Source organism: Lampetra fluviatilis, chromosome 39 (genome assembly GCF_964198595.1).
Source record: "Lampetra fluviatilis chromosome 39, kcLamFluv1.1, whole genome shotgun sequence".
Taxonomy (NCBI): domain Eukaryota; kingdom Metazoa; phylum Chordata; class Hyperoartia; order Petromyzontiformes; family Petromyzontidae; genus Lampetra; species Lampetra fluviatilis.
Window position 1 is genome coordinate 1,358,455 of NC_136313.1, and position 24,028 is coordinate 1,382,482.

Consider the following 24,028-nt stretch of genomic DNA (forward strand, 5'->3'; position numbering starts at 1 on the left):
TTGTATTTTTGTCTTATTTATTTGCTCTTATTTCTTCGTTTGTCTTCTTATAAACAAGCGCTCGACTCAATCTGTGCTAGATTTCAGCTCTCTAACCCATGTAAGAACATCACCATATTGACATCATCACGTGTCCGAGCGTTTAATCTCCTCAAATTATTCCTGTAATTGTATTTCCTTTGCAAATTCACAATGAGCAATAATAATTCCAGTTTCCACATGGCCTGTGTCCCGAAAAATATGTTTGGACATAAATCGCTGCAACATTGAACTCTTCACCCTGCTCTGCATATTTGTTGAATGCAACGGTTTTTTTTACAGCCGCTAAAGGAATAATACTCTCATTCCGGGCCGTGTATGATTAACGTGTGTGTGTCTGTGAACTCGTGTGCCCTGATTGCAATGGGAACTTCACGTTTGGCCACGGTTGTTCAAAGAGGCATTTTAGGGTCGTACCCACGATATAACAACTTGGATTAAGTTTCAGAAATAATGGTTTCGCATCGGGTCGATCAGCAAGCAGGTCGTGTGTGGTGGGGTTAAAGCGTGAGGTCTCCCACCACTTCCAAGATGTCTCGACCAGCCACCCCCCAGGATGCCTCTAGTGGAGACCCTTCCACCAGCAGAAGCATGAGCAGACAATTGCAGAACTGTATCTTTACTCGTTAACCATTACAGTATATTCGATAACGAATTTCTTTAGAACTGATTTTGTGTGTGTGTTGTCCTTCCCCCGTACCTCCAATTAGCACGGTTGGCTGCGTACAGTGCGAAAGAAGTTCACCATTCATACATTTGTAGGCGCTGCGCTGGTGAGATCTTAACTACTTTGCCTGGTAGGCAGAAGGTCGTGGGTTCGGTCCGTACGCCTATGCCTGTATATTTAGAGTTTGCGTGTCTCTCTCCCTGTAGTCGCGTGGATTTGTATCCAGGTCCTTCCTTCCACATTTAGAATCAACATGCATTTAGAGTATTTGGCTGCTATAAATTTCCACGTGATAAGCCACTCGGTTGGGCTATCATTTGTGGCCAGGTCGTTTCTGAATAAAGAGTTACGTCATGAAAGTCAGTCTGAAACTATTATTTTCACTTTCGATGCCATGCCTGATGGGGAGGCAGCAGATTATGATTTGAATGGAATATTTCTCAAAATCAAGTTCATTATCTACTCGTGCAATCCCACAAACAAAACGAAGTGGCTGTTTGTCTTCATGGCGGCACCTTTCCCTTGTCTCGCCAAGTGTGTAAGGGAATTCTTCCGTGGAAAATGGAAATGTATGCATAGAGGGTTTACCTGCAGCCAGGGGGCGGCCCGTCCATATAGACGAATGAGGTGCCTAGGGCGCCAAGTTAAGTGGGGCACCAAATTCGAAAGAAAACAAATACAGATTACAAAAAAATATACAAATTAAATTACGAAGATGTCATAATTTCAATTCCTGTGCGTGTACAGAGGGAATATGAATTATAATTAATTTCTCCACAGTTCTGAGAATGTATTGGTTGGACAGACGGACGGACGGACCGAATAATTATACCTCTGTTGAAAAGAAAACGCTTAAAGAACATTAAACGAGAAACATGGGCAACATGTTTCCCAGTTTACAAAAAAAACCTCAGCCGAAATCTCCCCTTTGGGGTTTGGGAGTGGGGGGTGCCGTTTTCGTGGTTCGCTGAGGGTCGCCAGTTGCGGGCATGCAGCTCGTCTCGGGCCGCCCCTGCCTCCACCTCCGTGCTGATAGAACTATCTTTACAAAATGTTCTCTCGTCGTATGTGCCTGCAAGAAGGACTCCAACCCCCCCCCCCCCCTTGCAAGCACTTCGGCACCATCTGGAAACGTTCATCAAGTCTTGTTTATCCACTACGTTGAATTTAAGTTGTTATAAGCGCAAAAATAAGCAAACAGAGATGAAAAAAAGCATAGATCTGGACGTGCACATTATATGCTTCGTCATGCATGCGAGGCTCTTTCAGGGGTGTAAGTGTGCTTGGCATGGGCCTTGGTGTCATGAATACAAATGTGTCAATGTTCACTTCCACTCTCCTCGTTGTAGGCCGGGGGCCTCGGTGCAGTCGTACCGCCTGCACCTTCGATCGCCACGCAACTAGGCCTTGACTCATACAGCCAATTGGGAGTTTGTGCTCAGAATGGCTGCTTATTACACACAGCAGGTTTATGATACAATTTTTTTTCTCTCTCTTTCGAATATCTACTACTCATCATCCCCCTACGGGCGATAAAATGAGGACCGCTTTGTGTGGATTAAAATCAACAGAGGTTCCCCAACGGAGGAGAGTGTCCCTGTGAGCGGGATGTGAATTCCCCCCACACTGGATCAGCACCAGAGTTTGAGTTCACGTGATGACACACAGGCAACACCGTAGACAATGTTCACAACGCGTCTTGTGCATCCAAATGCCTCTGCTCCCGATCACCGTCAGACCCCAGAAGCCAATCAGCATTGAGCCCTGAGAGTGCTTGAAGCGGTATCCCCGCATGTGTGACGACGACAACGAAAATCTAGGTGCTAATGGCATTGTGGGCAGTAGAGGAACGCGCTGCAAAATCCGATGTTGTTTTGCATTCCCTGTCCCGACCAAGTCTTCAAGTCCAAACCCCCCCCCCCCTCACGTCTGAGCTGCCAAAAATGTGGTTAAAAGGGAGATGCATGGTGCTCGATGGGTTTTTTGATTCCCTCTCCAGATCCGAGTGTATGACCAGCTCCAACACGAACACGCCCATTGTGCTGTAGAGATGTTTTTTTTATTAGGAAGCAACTGGAACTACGCACCATTAAATCTCGATTTGAAAAACTAATTTCTTAAGAACTGATTTTTTTTCCCTATTCGGTTTGTTGTCCTTCCCCTCCCCCGCACCGCTGATTAGCGCGGTTGGCTACGTACGGTGCGAAAGAAGTTTAACGTTATACATACTTAGCAGGCTTCACTCGTTCGCTGTTGGCTTGAGCGTCACGATGCACAGGAGACGCGTTACTTGTCTCGCTGATGGAGAGGATTATTATTTTCTAAATGTTGAGGGCTAGACTTAAGAAATGCTGCACCTTGGGTTAACTCTGTCCTGTGAGTGAGAGCAATCAACCTCTGGGCTCTAAATCTTGCGGTCACACATTCTGAATATTTACTTTTCAAATGTTTGTAGATACTTTACAAGCGTACACTTGACTGTACAGTATATGTGCTTAACGTTAAATGTATAACCCTTCTACGTCATTAGAATTGACATCGTTCGGTCACAGTCACCTACACGTCTAAACCATGGGTGTGACGGAGGCAGGAGGGACAGCCTGAAGGTAGGCGGCTGACGAGGAGCAGATGACACAAGACTGCACCAGTTAGGGGCCGTCCATAAATGACGTCACGCGATTTTGGACGATGTTTGACCCCCCCGTCACACGGCGTCACAAAAAGTCAGACCCCCCCTCAAATATGACGTCACAAAGCTCTACCCCCACCCCCCCAAAATGAAACATGCTTCAAATCGCTTTAAACTATTGTCATTGAAGTGCCAATTTAATGTGGCGCTGCACTCTGATGTTGTAGGAGAAGACATGTATTAAAAAGTCTATTTAATTAAGAAGAACGTGTTGTCTATATTTATTTAAAGTTGCGAATTTTGATGTGACGTCATATTTCTCAACCCCCCGCCCCCGCCTCGTCACACATCGTCACAAATGTCTAACCCCCGCCCCCTAGGTGCGTGACGTCATTTATGGACGGTCCATTATGCATTGAACGTGTGCGCCACGAACACAACACTGGGGGATAAAAGCCACTGGATGGTACCTGCAATCGCCCTTTGAAGACAACAAAATGCCCTACAAGTAAACCCGTAAAAACAAAGTTTTTCACTATAAATCCTTTATATGCGTGGCGGCTAGAGTCTTCTCGTCCTCTGGCTTGAGATGGCTGCCACCTATGGGTCAGATGATTGTCTGCCAGTATTAAGCAATTGGTAATTAAATATTTAATTTGTTTTCCCTAAACAGTGTAAAATTTTGGGAATTTTTTTTCCACGAACATTAATTGTCTCGCACAACGAGTCTGTGTGGAAAATGTCAGCTCGATTGGATCACGGGAAGTGGGTTAAAAAACGACCGAAAGATTTGCACGGTCGTAAGCAAGCAAGCACGCAAGCAAGCAAGCAAGCACGCAAGCAAGCAAGCAAGCGAACTTAATATAAAGGATTTAAAAAAAATGTCCCTTATGGACCCTTAAAGCTGCCTGCCACCTAGGGTTAACTACTCCTGAGGTGCAAAACCCCAGAACATATCGTGGGAATAGTATCCCACAAGAAGGGAAATGAGCAAAACTTCACGCACATGCATTGTTGTCGCGAGTGTTGTGTTTTTTTTTTTAATCATGACGAAACTGGCAAAAGACGTACAGATTTCTCAGGACAGTTGCCCCAAAGAGAGGACGATCCTGGGGAAATCCAGGATAAGGTGGCAACCCAACTCCCACTCCTCTAGGTGGCTACGAATGCTGTTCACGCGGAACCCAGCTGCAATTTTAATTTGTTTTCTCGATTTATTCTGTTTCCCATTCGTTTTCCAAAGTCCCACCCACCACGTGTCCTGTTCCCACCCACCACGTGACCTACTCCCACCCACCACGTGTCCTCGTCCCACCCACCACGTCTCCTAGCCCCACCCACCACGTCTCCTAGCCCCACCCACCACGTCTCCTAGCCCCACCCACCACGTCTCCTAGCCACACCCACTACCCATCACAATCCCACCCACTACCTCTTCTAGCCCGCCCACTACCCATCACAATCCCACCCACCCACTGCCCTCGTCACATCTCCAAATTGTTTTAATCCCAACCACCACGTGTTTATCCACAATTGGTGGCACACACCTGTAATCCAACACATTGCAAGTGGGGTTGGTGGATGATAGGGAGATCATTGATAACACATCCTAAGCAGGGCCATTACTGAAAGCCTCTACTCCGTGCAGCTGTCCTGTAACAATGCGCACATCCATGGGTCTTGCATACATGTCAACCCCAAAGGCTTCGTATCCTGATGAAACCCAATACATTTTAGAGAAACCCCAAATAAAGGGAGGCACACAAACATTGATATGTCAATGATAATTTAAAATCACCTTGGATAGTTGTGATGAGTTTCCTGCTGTTGCCTTAGAGCAAGGCTGTGGGTAAAGACAGCACTTTTGGAGCTGACCCTTACATGAGGCATGAGCCATCGGCAGCATCCACCGGTGAGACATGGCAATACATAGGGCTGAGTTGTGTACGAAAGGTAAACAACAACAAAAACAACAACAACAACAACATGAAAATCCATTGCACGGCCACGAGATGCTCAACGCGTGAGTGTCAAGGATAATAATCCTAGAAAATTGACAGGTTTATGCCATACTCTTAGGTTTTTTCGGTAAAGTCACGTAGGGAAATAAATACATAATAAAAGAGTAATAATAAAAATAATAAAATAAATAATATAAATAAAATAAAGGTTTATGCCAGTCATCGGTGAACGGACTGATACCATGAACTCACCACACTTGACAAATGGGTTTAATCACAACTCAGACCCTGTGAGCATATGGGTCTCTGCAATTATCTGGGTCTCTATGCAAGTCTACGGTTCTGTATCTACATCTATGGCTCGCTATATCATTGATTGCTGACAGGGCTGAGGCCATCAACTCAACCAAACTTGAGAACCAACTCCGTCTACACAGGTCGACGGTTCTGCGTGGCGAGTTGCTAACTCCCTCGCCTGGTACACCGGGGTCGTGGTGGGCTCCATCCCGACCCTGACGCCTGCATATTTTGGAGTTTGCGTGGATGATTTTTTCTCCGGGTCCCCCGGGGTTTCCCATCCACATTAAGAAGCATGCATTTACTGCGTGTGGCTCATGGAAATCGTCCACTTCGTTGGTCAATCGTTTGTGGCCAGCTCGTTTCTGAAGAAGAACTACCGCGGCTCAGCTGGGCCTTACCTGGTAAAATACAACAACAATAAAAAATAGTGTGCAAACCTCGGGGTCTCTTGTGCGAGTGTACGGGTGACCTTGGCGCCGTCCATAAATGACGTCACTCACCTAGGGGGGGGGGGTGGGAGTCAGACATTTGTGACGATGTGTGACGAGGGGGGGGGGGGAGTTTGAGAAATGTGACGTCACATTAAAATGCGCAACTTTAAATAAATATAGACAACACGTTCTACTTAATTAAATATACTTTTTAATAAATGTTTTCTCCTACGACATCAGAGTGCAGCATTAAATACGCACTACAATGAAAATAGTTTAACGGGATTTGAAGCATGTTTTATTTTAAAAAAAAATTTGGGGGGGGGGGGGGGGCAGAGCTTTGTGACGTCATATTCAAGGGGGGGGGGATTTGACTTTTTATGACGCCGTGTGACGAGGGGAGGGGAGGGGGGTCAAAAATCGTCCAAAATCGCGTGACATCATTTATGGACGGAGTCCACGCGCGTAGACCGGTCTCTATGCCAGTCACCGGCGGCGAGGCTCGAGCCGTGGAAAGGAACTCGAAACCCGCCCCTGGGCGCAGCGGTGGGCCGGGCACACGTGGAGAGCCCGCGGCTGCGGTGCTGCCAACTCAGCCGAATCAGCGACTCAGTCGTGGGCCACACGAGCTTGCTGTGGGGTTCCTTGGCGACTGCTGTTGGCGACTCACCGCTACCGAGGACGATGATGCTGATGATGCTGACTTAAGATCGATCCACACACCTCCCTGGGTGTGTATTGAAGATGCATGGCGTGCGGTGTTATTGTGTTTAGTTAGCGCAGGTTAAGTTGGTTTAGCTCTTGACTTAAAGCTTTCGTGAGTGCAGGAATTCATATTATTTGGGTCTTTCGGTAAAGCCAGATAGATAGGTTCCTGATGACGAACGCTTGTGTTGCGATCGAAACGTCGTAGTTTTTTGTGATTTTTAAAAACATTTTTTTTAACCTATCTACGTGAATTTACCGAAAGACCCAAACAATTTGGTTGAGCCCGTCAAAGGTGGTTGTTGTAAAAGGTCAAATCTGTCGTGGTGCTGCGGTCAGCACACTGGCCTTGCTGGACGTCTGTGAAAAAGAGCTTCACGGCTCATCGGATTTCTCAAGCACGAATTAATGTTCTGATCGTGATTCTGAAGAGTTGTTTGGGGTAACTTAAAACCACACGCCCCCCCCCTCCCTGCCTGTACCCACCCAGCAGCTTTGATCAGCACGGTTGGCTTCGTACGGTGCGAAAGAAGTTCAGCGGACAGTAGACCACGCATAGCGGTCAATCGCAAGGCGACGCGCGGTGGGATCAAACGCCGTGGGAACTCCCCCCCCACCAGTCCAGTCGTTCTCACAAGTTGAAGAGTAGGCCAAGAGCCGAACAGCTACGGCGAGTGGAGGAGCCTCCTCCTCTCTGGCAGCAGTGGGCGTGAGGAGAGCGTTTGCGGTGCTGCGTCTTCGTCCGTCTCTCCACACCCACAACCAACCAGCACCACCACCCCCACACCTCCCCACGGTCACAGGACGCACGGACTGAGTTGGTGGTGGTGGCGGCAACTCCCGAGAGGCCGAATGGGCGACAGCGGCGACGGTGGCGGCGTCGATGCCGTGGCGGTTCCTGCCAAGCGCGGCTCGCGACGAGGGGAGAGTGGCGAGCGGTCCCAGGTGAGGCCACCGGCTGCGTCCGCGCGTCTTTTGCGACCAATCCCCGCAATCATAATAAGACGCGCTCCGGGAAAAAGTCAAGACGCGCAAACTCGCAGACATCATCAACCACCACCGCCAGCGCCACCACGCCGCCACTTGTCAATGAGGTCACGCAAATCTGGTCTCACTCACGCACGCACACGCGCACGCCGGATTATAAGAGGAGCGAAACGTCCCCGATGCAGATACTGACGCCTATATATTTGGAGTTTGCATTTTCTCCCCGTGGTCGTGTGGATTCGACTTTGGGTCCTCCCGTTTTTCCCTCCACATTTATAAACATGTGTTTAAGAGTATTTGGCTGCTATAAATGTCCACATGATAAGCCACTTCGTTGGGCTATAATTTGTGGCCAAATCGCTGCTGAGAAAGAGTTATTTAGACTCAATGGGCCTTACCTAGTAAAATAAAAAAAATAGTTTAGTTTCAATTAAAGTGGAACAAAAGCTGAAAAGTGCCAAGAATCGGAGAGAGGCACGTGCAAGAAATGACACCGAGTGAAGACTCAACACAAAGCTCACCTGGTTAAAATATGAGTGCGCTCTCCGTTGAATTGCGGGGATGTTTTTTTGTTGTTGCGCGAGCGTCTTTAACCCAACGTCGGAGGAATTGTGACGGGCCACGCAGGATGACGCGAGCGGCTCTGGAGATGAGAATGCGGAGCGCGGCAACTGGACGTCAAAGAGCGAATACATGCTCTCCATGATCGGCAACGCCGTTGGGCTGGGAAACCTGTGGAGGTTCCCCTACCTGGCCTACAAGAACGGCGGCGGTGAGCGCGCACTCGTGCAAAGAGATAGAGATAAAGATTCCCCCCCCCTCCGTATAGCCTTAACAGATTGTTAGGGGCAAGTGCTGTTAGCGAGTAGCACCTATTAAGGCCGGCACGGCACACGAGGGGAGTGGGTGGCCAGCACCACGCCCGACTGCCGTCTCCCTGGTGCTGATGTTTACAGAACGCTAGGGACTCATTTTAGGCTGAGTCGACCTAGGGGAGGCCTAGGATCAGTTAATGTATTCGTCACTGATGTTGGCCGTGAGCGGGAATCAAACTCGGGTCACCAAGTCTGCAGCACAGCGCTCTAACCACTGCACCACCGCTTGCCACATTCATGCACACACACGTTCTGGCATTATACTGGTAGGAACCTCCTGGTTACACCAGCCCACAGGGGATTATTGTGTCCGTCCGTCCGTCGTGAATCCCAAAAATGGGAGGGGTGGGGCTGGGTGGAGAGGGGAGGGTGGGGAGGGGCTGGGTGGGGAGGGCGGGGAGGGGCTGGGTGGGGAAGGGCTGGTTGGGGAGGGTGGGGCTGGGTGGGGGGTGGGAGGGGTGGGGCTGGGTGTGGAGGGGCTGGTCACCCCGTGGTGCCCTTATAAAACTCAACGTTTAACCTACTCACGCCGGCTTGTGCCCGCCCTCACAGTCGGCCATATTTGCGGAATACACCACGCCGCCGTTGACCCTGCAGGCCATTGACCGAGCAACCCGACGTTCCTACCAGCTCCCTCCGCAGCAGAATGTGTTACGAGCAATGCTTTCACCATATAGTGTAGTTGGTCATGTGCCTATATGGAGATGCACTGAACATTTGGCTGTGCTGGATATTTGGGAGCAGTATTGAATTTTGACCAAATGCCCGATTCGTCTAACGCAGAAACATTTTGTTCTGTTGCAACACTAGTTTTGTACATTGGTAGCTCGATGCGTAATTGCTCTATTTTCATGATTCTGAACAAATGAAAACACTTGATTTGAAGCTTTCGTGACTGCAAGAATCCATACTCTTTGGTTCTTTCGTAAAGTCACGTCGGTATAAAATAAAATAATTCACGACGTTTCGGGCACAACACAAGCGTCCGTCATCTGATGACGTCGTCTGAAAGAACCAAATAGTATGAATGAAAACAATACAAAAGAGATGTGGTGTATTGAGCTTGCCTCTTCCATTCAATGCATTCTCATTTGCTTGAGGTTGCCGGTTTATTATGCATAAGGAATGATTGTTCTGTGATTCGTGTTGTAATGTGCTTAATGTAACTTGCACAGACGTGTTCTGTCTTGTAGTCATGGTACGATGCTGGTGTTTTAAGGTTTCATCTTATCATCTGTGGAGCTTTTATTAAACTTGGTTTTGTCATCAGCAGTAAATTGTTGCTAAGAAAAGATACCTTTCCCTTCTCAGCCATCATTTCATCAACTGCACCTTGTTCCCCTTCTTTCATCTCTGAACCTTTTTCGTCGCATTCGTAATCTCCACAGAGGGCATCTACCCCACTGTGAATCTGCAACGCAACAATCGAGTCCGTGTCTTCAAAGTCATAAATAAGTACCTTTATAACCGGCGAAGTCCATTCGAGGCCTCACAACAGGGCTTGACTAGAAATAAGTGCCTGTAAAGAGAAACGTGGCATGTTTATACGTCACGGTCTGTGGTGGCCAGGAGCGTCACCTCACACATTTCTGGCAATCGCCTTGTGCTTTCCAATTGTATTTTTTTCACATGCCTGTGCGCAAGGAAGAACACATACGTGTACGGCCCTTTTGTAAATCTACTGCTGGATGAGGACCTCCCCCTTAAGTTTCGCCCACACACCGCCTTGCAAGGTAGTATACAACAATAAGAGAAATTGAATAGCAACGTACTCATTTTTTTTTCAGACTCTCTCTCCTCGACAGACCTGTTCTCCACCTGAGGACGGCTGCTTGCATTGTGGCCGAAACGTCGTGAGAATTATTTTATTATGTTTAATTTGTATTATTTTATTATTTCCATTCTACGTGACTTTACCGAAAAAACCAACAAGAGCAACGTACTCATTTGAGATGTATTGTCCAAGCTCTCAGTTTTACCACTAATAAAAACGGCGATCATAGCAACACGTTAATGGTGCAACATCTTTAAGAACAACAAGACTAAAGCACCATGTACAAAAAGCCTCAGAACAGTTTTCTTCTTTTACATTTCGATTTATAATCCGAGCTGTCAGATAATTAACCATGCGTTCAACATCGCAGTTACCGCGTTGCGTCTTTCTGTCGCGAATAGAAATGTCATAATATCCCACGACGTTATGTAATTGAAAATGGTTAAAATTTAAAATGTTTAAGAAGGAAGAAAAATCATGCGTACGCATGGATTATGTAACGCATTCCAACGTGCGTTTGTCCTCGTAAATATTTAATTAAAAAAACAGGTAGCACTTGCATCAGGCACACAGGAGGTGGTAGGCCTGCAAGTCACGATGAGAGCATGACCGAGACAAAAAAAGCGGAGACATTTTATTAATTGGTTTGTGTCTCCACGTTTTAGCAAACCCCGAGATCAATGTTGCCCGTTTGCGAAAGGTCGAGTCCCTCAAAGCAAACTCAACTTTTTACAAACCTTTGGTTCATGTGGGATCATCTAATGTTGTATTGCATAAAAAATACAGTGATCCTACCAATACAATAACAGATAATGTTTTTGTAAATAGCAAAAGCAGATGACACTACTCATATATAAAACCCAATTATGAATAGAACTCTACAGCAAGGATATAAAGAGCCCTAAGACCTGCGGTGAATCACTCAACTGCCTGTCCGTGTTTCGTTAACCATCTGCCATCTGTGTCCACGTATCTATTAACCATTCCACGAATCTTCAGGTCTGCTGTCCTCCCGTCACCCGTCTTGTTTTTGAGAATGTATGTATCTCCTACGTTCATCGTAAACCTCCACAAATTCATCGCACGATTAGCTCAGCGGTAGACCAAGTGGATCGCGATCGGAAGGTTCCAGGTTCACATTGTGGTTGGTGGTTGACTTAGCCCATCGATACAAATAGATCCACTTTGTGGGGAATTTAGCACTGCAGCCGTCCTCAGGTGAATAATTCTTCACCTGAGGACAGCTGCTTTTGCGTTGTGGCCGAAACGTCGTGATAATTATTATATTATGTTTTATTTTTATTATTTTATTATTTCCCTTCTACGCGACTTTACCGAAAGAACCAAGAAGATGAATCCCTGCAGTCACGAAAGCTTTAAATCGAAATTTAGCACTGGTTGTCCTATGGATAGACTTGCTGCCGTCATAGAAACGTGGAGCTTCCACCGCTGGCTCAGAGTTGTAAAACAGGAGATGAGCACCACCACAATGTTCACTTGAGATAGAAACCACTGAGACCCAATTAGTATCATTATCATAGTGCCTGGTCTACCAACGACTGGATGAAGACCTCACACTGTCGCCTCTCCGCACAGTCCTGCACACTCCATCTCCACGGTGGTCATGCTCAGTTGCGATCTCTGCTCTATCAGGCTTGTCCACCAGCCACTCTGCCTTCTAACGACACGTCCTCTCGAAGGCCTTCTGGTTCTCTTAACAACCAGAATTATGTCTCTAACTCGTGTGTGCATATTCTTGGTTTTTTGTTTTGTTATTTTTGGTTATTTTCTTTGAACCTATCTACGTGACTTTTACCGAGAGACCTAACAATATGAATTCCTGCAGCCACGAAAGCTTTAAGTCAAAATCTTGTGTGCATGTTCCTAATCCATGCGAGTCTCTTTCTATCTCTCAGTGTCATTTCAAGAATGCATCTCTCCATGCTGCCAGGCAATATTCAGCTCTTTTTTTGTCATTACAAATTCTTCTAAATCATGGCAGAGTGGGCATAACGGATTTATTCGTCAAAGCGATTTAACCTACTTGCGCACACACACACAGGCATCGTTCATGAAATTAATAAGGAACAGATTGATTTTTAGAGACCAGTCAAACACACACGAGCAAGCTGGATTTGGGGAAGGGTTTTCTACCACATCGAGTAGCTATCAACCAGAATTATTTGTGTGAAGTTTTGACCAAAGGAATAAAAGTAGTCAAGTAAAATCCCATTCAGCAATAAGGAAGACCTTTGACATGTGCGGAACAACAGCGAGGGTTGATCATAAATTACAACACTCGGCATCATAAATGTTACTTTATTGTGTCGAGAACCAAGGTTGAACAGCGTAAAACACAAACCGCATTGCAACTCAAGGCCATGCGTGCCATGCAGATTGCAGGGCTGGTGAGGTTTTTCTTTCCCTGCGAGTTATGTATCCCTATAGGTGTGCTTATTTCAAGAAATGCATTGTGGGTATTGCCCATGTGTTTTCTACACGTTCATACACCTCTTGTTGAAAGACACACGGATACCTTGTATGTTAACCATAGCCAAAGCTAATATAGATCAAGTACTCAACTAGAATGACCTCAATATGTAATCTAAGTTGAGTTTACTTTCGTGGAGACCACTGTGGTAAGTTTAATATAAAATCAGTTTTAGTTTATAAAGTTCCCCTCTCCTCCCCTTCTGTTGGAAGAGTAGGCAAAAAATACCCTCCAGAGCAGTGGGAAATGCCCTTTCTAGGGTGTGCGAGACACGGCCAGATTGTTTTAGAAAGTAAATCATCAAAACACAAATTAAGCACGGGCTCGTAAGTACAACCTTAAATTTCGATTTAAAGCTTTCGTGACTGCAGGGATTCATCTTCTTGGTTCTTTCGGTAAAGTCACTGACTTTACCGAAAGAACCAAGAAGTACAACCTTGTTTCGTCAAACCCCCTGTGTGTTTATTGACATTGGACATTGTTTTAAGCGATTGAGAACCGGAGGGGTGCAAGGCTGCAGCGAAGTTGAACAACCACGACTCTAGAGCCATTTTTGCCGAAACCGGTAAAAAACTAAAATATTTAAAGAGCCGCGATGCATGTGAATGCGAGACCATCCGGAATAAATAACCATCACGAAGCAGTTCTTAAATTTTGATTTAAAGCTTTCGTGACTGCAGGGATTCATCTTCTTGGTTCTTTCGGTAAAGTTACGTAGAAGGGAAATAATAAAATAATAAAAATAAAACATAATAAAATAATTCTCACGACGTTTCGGCCACAACGCTGTCTCCCCGACAGACCTGTTCTTCACCTGAGGACGGCTGCTTGCGTTGTGGCCGAAACGTCGTGAGAATTATTTTATTATGTTTTATTTTTATTATTAAATTTTTTCCCTTCTACGTGATGACTTTACCGAAAGAACCAAGAAGATGAAGCAGTCCTTGAAGAGCCGCATGCGTCTGCGGAGCCGCAGGTTACAGACCCCGGCTGTCGTGGAAAGTCTTCTACCAGCGGTGGTGCGAGCGAGCACTTGCAGGGCTGTACCATTAACCATCGCGAGGCTGCAACACAGAATGCCATTGCGATGGGTGGACTCTTCATTGGCCAATCTTATTTATATTGTTTTTACATATCAGTAAAACGACAGGTTAAACTTTTTTGAATCTCTAAGTACGACCCATTTAGTGAGGCTATTAAGATTGCAGTTGTTTGCAGGGTCAGTAATCCATCAGCTTAAAATAGGCGTGAAGCCTCCATAATTTAGTTAAGCATTATAAGCTAAATTCAGTTTATTTTCAAGCTGTAAGTGTTCCGTCACTGCAATTTCCTATTCTATGTCAAGGACTCACGAATGCATACTTCTGTTTTAACTTCACTCAAATAAGTTGGATTGCAGAAAAACATCTGATTTGTGTTTCATCTGGATTGCAATCTTGTGACGTGTCCATTGCGATTCATATATCGGGATTTAATAAACCTGCCTCCTTGTTTGAACTACCACGGTGGGAGATCAAACCGGCGACCCCTGGATTGCAAGTACAGTGTGCTGCTAACCATCACGCCGCAGCGGCATTCAAATCACAAGTACATTTATAGAATCTGCATTGAACACCGAGAATATATTCAAGGTATCGTGTTACCAACGGCTCGACATTTGTTCTCATGCCCGGTTCTCAAACGCGTCCTCTTCTCCTTCCCCCGTGCCCCCCCCCCCCCGGATGTTGCCCCCACAGGAGCCTTCCTCATTCCCTACATCATCATGCTGGCCTTTGTGGGGCTCCCGCTCTTCTTCCTCGAGTGCTCCATTGGCCAGTTCGCCAGCCTGGGTCCCATCACCATATGGAAGGTCGTCCCTATCCTCAAAGGTCAGTGACACACGTGGGGGGGGGGGGGGGGGTGGAGTGAACTTGAGGTGCGACCGAGGCCGGGGTCTGTGTGGCCGGGGGTTCGTTCGCAGTGGGCTCGTCACCGGAGCCAGCTCACGCAGCGTGTTACGCAGAGCCCCATCATGACCGCGATTGGTGTCTCCCGAGTTGAAAGGTGCACAGATAAACGAAGTGCGTCTCTGAGTAGGTCTCAGGATAGAGTCAGACTGGGAGGAAACCCCCCCCCCACTCAATAAATCCGTGTCCAGTCCCCCAAGAGATCATGAAGCCCTGGCTGAGAACCCTGCCTTGTTGATCAAATTGAGATGATGGCTTTTTTTTTTACTTTAATAAATATGTGTACCTGCAAAATCTATTGAGATTGAACATCTCATCTTGGTTCTTTCGGTAAAGTCACGTAGAATGGAAATAATAAAGTAATAAAAATAAAACCTAAAAATTATTTATTATTATTTTATTATTTCCATTCTACGTGACTTTACCGAAAGAACCAAGATGATGAATCCCTGCAGTCACGAAAGCTTTAAATCGAAATTGAACATCTCGTTTGCAAGCATGTCCAGAGTCTAAATATTTGAAAAGAATGAAATAAATTACCCCATATCCTCTTTCCCTCTCCTCCCTCCCTCCCGTAGGCTTGGGCTGGATGATGGTGATAACGTCCTCCCTCATCGCACTTTACTACAACGCCATCATCGCCTACGGACTCTTCTACCTCTTTGCGAGCTTCACGTCCGAGCTGCCGTGGTCATCCTGCAAGAAGTGGTGGGGAGCTGACGGAAACTGCTTCGACCGCTCAGGTGAGACGTGAAACCACGTGTGGCGGAGTCGCTAGTGAACTGTGCATTATCAGCACCGCACTATTTTCACCTTTTCGTTGTCGGCGCATTAAAGCATGAAGTAAATTATTATGGACTTACATTTACTGTTGGGACTGCTCACTTTTTGCGACATTGCATCCCTCTGTTCCAAGTTTGCAACAGCTCCCTCGCAGAGGCAAACTGTTCCAGCGTCAATTCCAGCAAGCAGACGCCCAGCGAGCAGTACTGGAAGTGAGGACTGCCCATCCGCACACACTCACACACTCACAGCAGTAGCAGCCCAGCGCTCCCCCATCGCAAGCCCCGTCAGCGGGGCTGACGCTCGTGTTGTGACGCAGAATCAGCAGCTCTAGGGGCCTCGGTTTGAGCACTGGGTCACTCGCTACCTTTGGTGTAAGATGTGTTACACACTGTACGGTACTTGAAAAGTATAACGGGCAAAGCAGTTTGAAAATAATAATAATAGGTATAGACACTCACAAATGGTTCCAAAACTCTTGAAATCTATAATTTGCATTTTAAATAAATATTTCTCTCCATTTCGGTTTGTCCATCTGTGAGGCTGTGTAAATAAGCAGCAGATGCAGTGTGCCGCATTAAAACCTCCGATTGGCACGGTTGGCTATGCATGGTGCGAAAGAAGTTCAACATACATACAGAGTGCAACTAATAGCTCTTTTCCACGGTACAACTGTGACGTTCCGTGCCCATGCCAAGCCAGCCCGGTGCGGCTCACGAAACACCGGATGTGTTCCCACTGCAATGCCACAGCTCTGCCACCGACACACACAACGAACGAGTCGAGGTGCGTTTAAATGACGCGGTGACGCCGTGCCCTCACCGTGTCTCGACCGACCTCACATGCAACGAACGCGTCGAATGCGACGTCACTGGCCCTGCCTGTTGGGGCCACAAGAGATCTGCCTCGGCATACAAGGGGCCGTCCATATTTAAATAAATATAGACAAGACGTTCTACTTCATTAAATAGACTTTTTAATAGATGTTTTCTCCTACAACATCAGAGTGCAGCGCCACATTAAATACGCACTACAATGACAATAGTTTAAAGCGATTTGAAGCATGTTTTATTTTTTGGGGGGGGGGCAGAGCTTTGTGACGTCATATTTGAGGGGGGGGGGTCTGACTTTTTGTGACGCCGTGTGACGAAGGGAGGGGGGGGGGTCAAAAATCGTCCAAAATCGCGTGACGTCATTTATGGACGGCACCCAAAGTATCCAGTAGAAAAGCACCCAAACCTCGAGGGCCCGGCGTTGGCTCGGATCGAATCAGATGTCCCAGTGGAATAAGGATATGAATAGGCTCTTTGAATGAGGCTGTTAAACGAATGAGGCTGCTGATCGCGATATTCGCCGAGCAGACCTACGTATCAAGAATCACCGATGCACGTGTGCGCGCGGGTGCCCCGCCCCCCCTCCAGCAAGTACGCTCTGCGGCGGTCGGAATCCATGGACGAAACAGGGGACGTCGTGTGGCACCTCGCGCTCACCCTGCTGCTGTCCTGGATCGTCACGTGCGCGGCCCTCGTCAAGGGAATCAAGTCGTCTGGCAAGGTGGGCGCTCGCACGCCGAGAAGGGGGCACGCGGGGGCACGACCAGGAGGTCAGAGGGCACGCTCGCCCGTCCCGACGACTTTTTCCATCGTTTTACAGGAGGATGGGAAGCGTTCGGAATGGTTTATTGTTGCCCCTAGGCAACATCCGGCTCGCGAGGCACAAGGGAGCAGGAGGGGAAACCAAGGATGCCTAGACTGGCCTCAGTGATTCCTAAGACGGATGGAGCCGGTGTAGAGCCGTTGTGCGAAATGACAGGGCCACAACATTGACTCGCCATCTTTTAAACAATGCTGTGCGCATTGCACGTGTAGAATGGTGATGTCACGTGACATGCAAGGCATGCTGAGAGGACTCATCCTATGGTAACAATTGCATATTGTTCATCTGGAAATCACCTTTTTGCCCGTGTTGCCGTACGATTGCGACTATATTTCTGATTCCATGTGGGGTTATGGACTGCATGTTTCGCATGCAGGTGGTGTACTTCACGGCCATCTTCCCATACGTGGTGCTCATCATTCTGTTGATCCGCGGGGCAACGCTGCCGGGAGCCATCCTGGGCATCGAGTACTACATCGGACGCCAGTCCAACTTCACGAAGCTGCAATCTGCCGAGGTTCGTCATGGCTTTAGCTTTCCCACTCCAAACCTCCACACCGAAGCCAGACAAATCCATTCCTCCTCTTGGACAATCAACCGTGGAGAGTAGAGCGGTGGTACAATTGTTAGTGCACTGTGCTATGTATATGTAGGGACAGTGCGGGGAGTGAGATGGTGCTGGTGTAGAGACAGTGCGGGTGCAGGGACAGTGCGTGGCCGAGTGGTCACGAGGGGTAACGACAGAAGGGAACCGTCTGGAAAGTTCGGGAAAGTGCGAGCTAATTCGAGAAAGAGGGCGTGGCCGAAGGCGGAGTGGGGGGCCACGCTGGCAATAAAAGGGGGTGAGAGGCGAGATTCGGGGCTGCTGTGGGATCGGGGTCGACTGTCTTCACGCCGTCTCTGTCTTCGCGTCATCGCTACTTGCGTGCCATCCCTGGCCCAAGCGATCTGTGCGTTATCCCTGCCCAAGGCAAGTTATCTGCGTGGCGCGTCCCGAGTAATAAATGAAGCAACCTCTACAGTTCAAGTTGTCCGAGCGTCACTACAATGTGTATGTAGAACTTCTTCCTTTGCACCGTACGTAGCCAACCATGCTAATCGGAGGTGCTATGAACCCAGTGACCCGAGTTATTTTTCACATCAGTGGTAAATGACATCTGAACTGATCCTGGGCTTCCCTCTGCTGACTCCCAATTTTTTTGTACAACTTCTACAGATACAGCTGTACTTTCACGCGACAAAAACCCAAATTGCATCGTGCGTATCGTGCGTTGCCAAGTTTGTGGCCTCCAGAAATTCGTTTTACCCACGTTTATCTCGAGCCAAGGGTGTATTTTGCACGCGCAGCCACTGTACGTGTACGGCTGTGTGTGTGCTCTTAGGTGTTCTCCAACAGCACTTGCCCCAACAGTCTGTCGAGGCTATACGGGGGGGGGGATCTTTGTCTTTGTCCTCAGGTGTGGAAGGACGCAGCCACCCAGATCGTCTTCTCCCTGGCCACGGCCTCCGGCTGCCTCATCGCTCTCACCTCCTACAACAAGTTCCACAACAACTGCTTCAAGGATGCTCTCATCGTCACCATCACCAACTGTTCCACCAGCGTCTTCGCCGGCTTTGTGATCTTCAGTGTTCTTGGGCACATGGCTTACACCACCGGGCAGCCGGTTTCAGAGGTGGCCGATGCCGGTGAGTTGCTGTAGTTACCTGCACGGTTCCCGTGTGCAGCTATTGCACAGTAAAAAGTTTCAGTTTTGTTGCCAGAAAAAAGGGTAAAAAAAAAACTATTAATATATTTTGCTACTGGAAAAGGAGGCCTCATGATGTAAATCCTTACCCCGAGCCCTCATTACTCTGAGAGTGAATTGTCTTTGAGTTGTGCACCTTTTGGCGTCATCTGGTCGAACACCATATGAGACTGGGCTCTAACGAAAGCTGTCTCTGGTGTGGACCAATCAATTTCAAGGACAATGCATACATTATCAGAGTGCTGTTTTGTGTTTGCATTCTGACTGCAGGTATTGTGGTTAATGTAAACATGACTCCTTGTAAAAAGGTTTCAGTTTTGTTGCCAGAAAAAAGGGTAAAAAAAAACTATTATTAGCTCTTACACGGATCCCGTGTGCAGCTATTGCACAGCGATTGCACAGTTCCTGTGCGGTTGGTGCTATGCAGACGCTGGTATAGCGCTGCGCTATAAACCCGGCGACCCGAGGTTTATTCCCACTCACGGCTAACACCAGCGACGATTATTTGAACCGGTCCTGGGCCTCCCCTAAGTCGACTCAGCCTCAAATGAGTACCTGGTATGGTGTGTAAAAAACATCGCCACTTGAGAGACAAAGGCGATGTTGTTGTCCACAGGATTTGGACTGGCGTTTGTGGCCTACCCTGAAGCGCTGGCACAACTGCCAATCTCTCCCCTTTGGTCAATCCTCTTCTTCCTCATGTTCCTCACACTGGGCCTCGACAGCCAGTTTGCCACGATAGGTAAGTCCGCGTCACATTTCCCATGAACCATGCCTCTCAAAAAAGGCTCATGCCCATGCTATGGAGCACGGAGGCGTCGCTCCACATTCAGGGTTCATGCGCTCTGGGCCCCTTGCATGGCTCGTAATCTGTTCCTTCACCGGCGAGTTGAATAAAAATAAATATCCGAGTGTTCGGGGTAACAGTATGTACGCGTACGGACAGCCCTGACGGCATTGCACTACTGGAAGAGGGCCTCGCCACACGATGTTGGCCATGGGGAGTATTTAAAACGTAGCCACGTTGGTAAGCGTTGGGTTGGTGAAAGTAAGGAGCATAGGCATTGGAACGTAGAAATACATTATGTTAAGGAAGCTGACAAACAATACAAAGTAGAACCCTGATGAAAAGTCTTGTTATTCCAAAATATATGTATATATTTTTTTATTCTAGGCATGATACGTGTGGGACCCGACGCCTGTATTTTTGGAGTTTGCATGTTCTCGCTGTGGTCACGTGGATTTTTCTCCCGGTCCTTCAGTTTTTCCCTCCACATTTAGAAACATGCGTTTAGAGTTTCTGGCCGCTATAAATTTCCGCACGACAAGCCAATTTCGTTGAGCTGTCATTTGCGGTCAGGTCACTTCTGAAAAAAAACCTGTATAGCCCAGTGGGCTTTACCTAGTAAATCAAAACAAAAAGTCCCTGCTCAGAGCAGGCAAACGATTGAAAGAGCAGCTGCACCGACTGCCGGGAGCACAGACACCGGACCCCAGGTGTCCTGGCTCCTGGCTCGCTCGCCCCGTGAGTGCACAGTACGTGGTGTCACCTGCAGAGACGGTGACCACCGGTTTGGTGGACGAGTTCCCCAACTTCTTCCGCAAGCGCCGCCTCCCGCTACTCTTCTCGGTGTGCATGTTGCTGTTCCTGCTCGGGCTGACAACCACAACTCAGGTGCCCCTTGCTCTCTTGCCAAGGTGACGCTTTGTTGCCCAAACCACGTGGCCCGCACGCCGCATGCAGCCCAAGTGAGGTTCAATCGACGTCGGAGCCTAGCTTATGATTATTTTATTCTGTGAATCACTCTGTACGGACTCTTGGGATGCTCTACGTATTTAGGCAAGATGTGCATTCACAGTTGTATTACCGTGTGTATGCGTGTCTTCATCTCCCAAGACTGGGATCTACTGGGTGAATCTGGTTGACCATTTCTGCGGTGGGTGGGGACTTTTGGTGGCTGCTGCGCTAGAGCTGATTGGAATCAACTGGATATATGGTGAGATATAACACATTTAGCTGCAACGATACAAGCCAGTGCTCGCGAGAGCATTGTTTATCCAAAAATAACCCTGAACCAGCATCGACTCTACAGTTGCACCAGCAGTGTGGCCTTTAGATTCATGATACTGGATAGACTGATGGCATCGACAAGTCATCGACGTAAAATTTGGGCTTCCAAATCGAATTCAGTGGAGTACAGGCATTGTTGCTGTATGGCGAAGGCTACCTGGGTACCATTGGTCCTGAAATTCCATTAGGTGGTGGATGAGATGTTACTTTTGTGAAGGAGCACGCGTCACATGTTTATTTATCCATGCAAGTACATGCATGTCCTGTGCTAGAAACACTTGCGCTCTGTCGTGGAGGATTGTGAGTAGCAAATAAGACAGCAGTCTGTGTCTCCATGTAAAACTCATCTCAGCCAACATGTGGGTTGTAGTTCCTTATTCCAATCCTCAAACTTATCAGGGCCAGACTCAGCTCAGTCAAGATTTTGGCCATATGCCTCTCAAAAATATTTAAAGTACAAAACATTGCAAGCTGCGTGCGTTCTACGCTCATGCCACGCGGGTGCCCACGGGCACTGGTTCACCGATCATGGCCTACTGATGGTGCGGTGAGATTCTTGGACATTTTATAAATTAAATGCATTTTAATTGAAACATGTTTACGAATGACCACACCAACTTGTCCTTCCGTCACATGGCTTGGTTTACGTGCCGACGGTATTCCAGCTGGAGTTAAAACAAAACATTTTGGGGTGACTTTTTGGCATACCCGTAATTCCAGCTTAGTCCTGTCGGCCTTCGAGAGGTGTTGACTACGTGCGGTGTCTTCTTGCAAGACAACCAATGACCCTGCCTGCGCTTTCCACTTATGGGCACATGTAATGTATTTCAGTAGTCGAACCAGCAGCTTGGAAAAGGGAAGTCTTAAGGGACGTGCCCACTTCAAATCGGCTTCACCAGTTGCACTCCAAACGTATTTTACAATAACCACCGTGCTATAGCGGCGTGCTTCGAGGATTACCATTTTGACATTGGCCACCTGTTATACGGCCACTGCTACATGTCTGCTTTACATTTGTAATTCGAGCACGGCCCTCTGAGAGCTGGAGGTAAGTGTGTTTGCATACTTTCAGGTGGAAACCGTTTCATCCGCGACATTGAGATGATGATTGGGAAGAAGTCGCAGCTTTTCTGGATTTGGTGGCGTGCGTGTTGGTTCGTGATCTCACCCCTACTCCTCATCGTAAGTCCATCGCCTCTCCTTACCGCAAGTCAATTTATGAGCACTCACGACGATGGCTGCCTCAAATCACTTCCCGACTGTGCACGACTAACCATCGCCTTCTCCCTCCAGATAATCGTACGTACGTGGTCAATTGTAGATTTGTTTTCGTAATCCAGTTTGCTTATGCAGTTGCTTGTCTTCTAAATTGCCCATTATGATATTTAAGGCCAATGTATATATCCACACACACGTGTGATAATGGCCAAAACTGTAAAGTACAATTGAGAATGTCTATCTCGTGTAAATGTTGATGCAAATTAAGAACTAAACAGGTGCGTGAGAGCAGGTTAGTCATTTTGGAAAATGTATTTTGATCATGAAAAGTAACAGCATCCTGTGCTTGAATTTCACATGACCTGTTGTGTCCACGAGCCTCGTCCAATTGAATGTAAACAAAAACCCGTTTCAGGCCATCTTCCTGTGGTCAATCATCACATTTCAAGCACCAACATACGGAGACGTGGTCTACCCCATGTGGGCCATTGCACTTGGCTGGTGCATGATAATATTCAGTCTCATCTGGATCCCTATCATTGGCGTGTGGAAGATAATCAAGGCAGGAGGTGGCACCATCTGGGAGGTGAGGCTGCACCGCTCAAACGAAGCACCTCTGGTTTTGGACAGGGACTGAATAAGTTTGAATGCACATCCTTGTGTGTTGTTTAATTTTTGGTCTTCCAGCCTGCACACTTTTTTCTGTTTCGATGGGGCATTTCTCATCGTTTACAGATGTGAATTGTTCCTTTGAGGCAGTGCGAATGGGGTCCCCAGAGTCTCCATATCGGGCTCCCAGATGCATACAAGAGCAGCAAACAGGGATGACTATAATGAGGATGAAACCCATCTATAGCTTGTTTCACTGGTGCCTGTCGAGATGGCCACAAGCATTTTTTCACCTCTTCCGAGTTGGTGTTCTAAATGACACAATGGCCACACGCTCAGGTCTGTTGAGCTGGTGGTCTGGATAAGGCTTGAGAGCTTTGGTACTTGCAATGTTGAACATACCTGGTGCTTGCTCACAACACTTGCCCCAACAGTCTGTTAAGGCTATATGGTGGGATCTTTGTCTTTGTGGACAAAATAATGTCTGTATGGATAAACGTCGAGATTATTAGGTGTTGACATCGATGAAGCTCTCCACAATAATCTAACTCTGCACTCTCCTTGACATGACAGCGCTTCCAGGCCGTCTGCAGGCCCGAGGCCGACTGGGGCCCCTACCTTGCCCAGCACCGCACGGGACGATACGCGCATCTTGCGAGCTCCCAGGGCCCGCCCGACAAAGAGACCACGAACGGCTTCTCAACGGGATCGAGCCATCCAGGCTCCGACGCAGAGAGCCAGAAAGAAGTTCGCTACACCACGGCACTATAGACCACACGTTACACACAAAGACAGAGATAAGCTCCGTTACAACACAGCACTGCAGACCACACGCTACACACAAAGACAGAGATAAGCTCACTCCAATACGGGACTGTGGACCACTCATGACTCACAAAGTTGACGATCAGCAAAGTTGCACATTAATGACAAACAGAAAAAAATGACCTCATCTGCTTGCACTGTGTTTTGTATTCTATTTTTGGTTGGGGGTAATTTAATAAACATTCAGGAACCAGAGTATTTGATTCCACTGTTCAGCCACCGCCTGTCCCTCGTCCCTCCACGGAGAGACGTCTCCAGCCGGCCTCGTCATTCGATGCGGAGCCTCGCCTCACTATGTCGCTAGGGTTGCCGCGAT

At 47.6% G+C, this 24,028-nt stretch overlaps 1 protein-coding gene across 1 annotated transcript; it reads left to right on the forward strand.

Annotated features, from left to right (window-relative positions):
- The first annotated feature begins 7,568 nt into the window (after positions 1–7,568).
- LOC144945897 (sodium- and chloride-dependent neutral and basic amino acid transporter B(0+)-like) lies at positions 7,569–23,658 on the forward strand. Its single transcript, XM_078874526.1, has 14 exons — positions 7,569–7,677; positions 8,347–8,491; positions 14,596–14,727; positions 15,384–15,548; positions 15,743–15,800; positions 17,010–17,142; positions 17,621–17,761; positions 18,702–18,930; positions 19,606–19,731; positions 20,546–20,664; positions 20,887–20,986; positions 22,133–22,242; positions 22,694–22,864; positions 23,461–23,658. Exons 1-14 carry the CDS (start codon positions 7,585–7,587, stop codon positions 23,656–23,658), a joined length of 1,920 nt encoding a protein of 639 aa, XP_078730652.1. The 5' UTR covers positions 7,569–7,584.
- Positions 23,659–24,028: the final 370 nt, after the last annotated feature.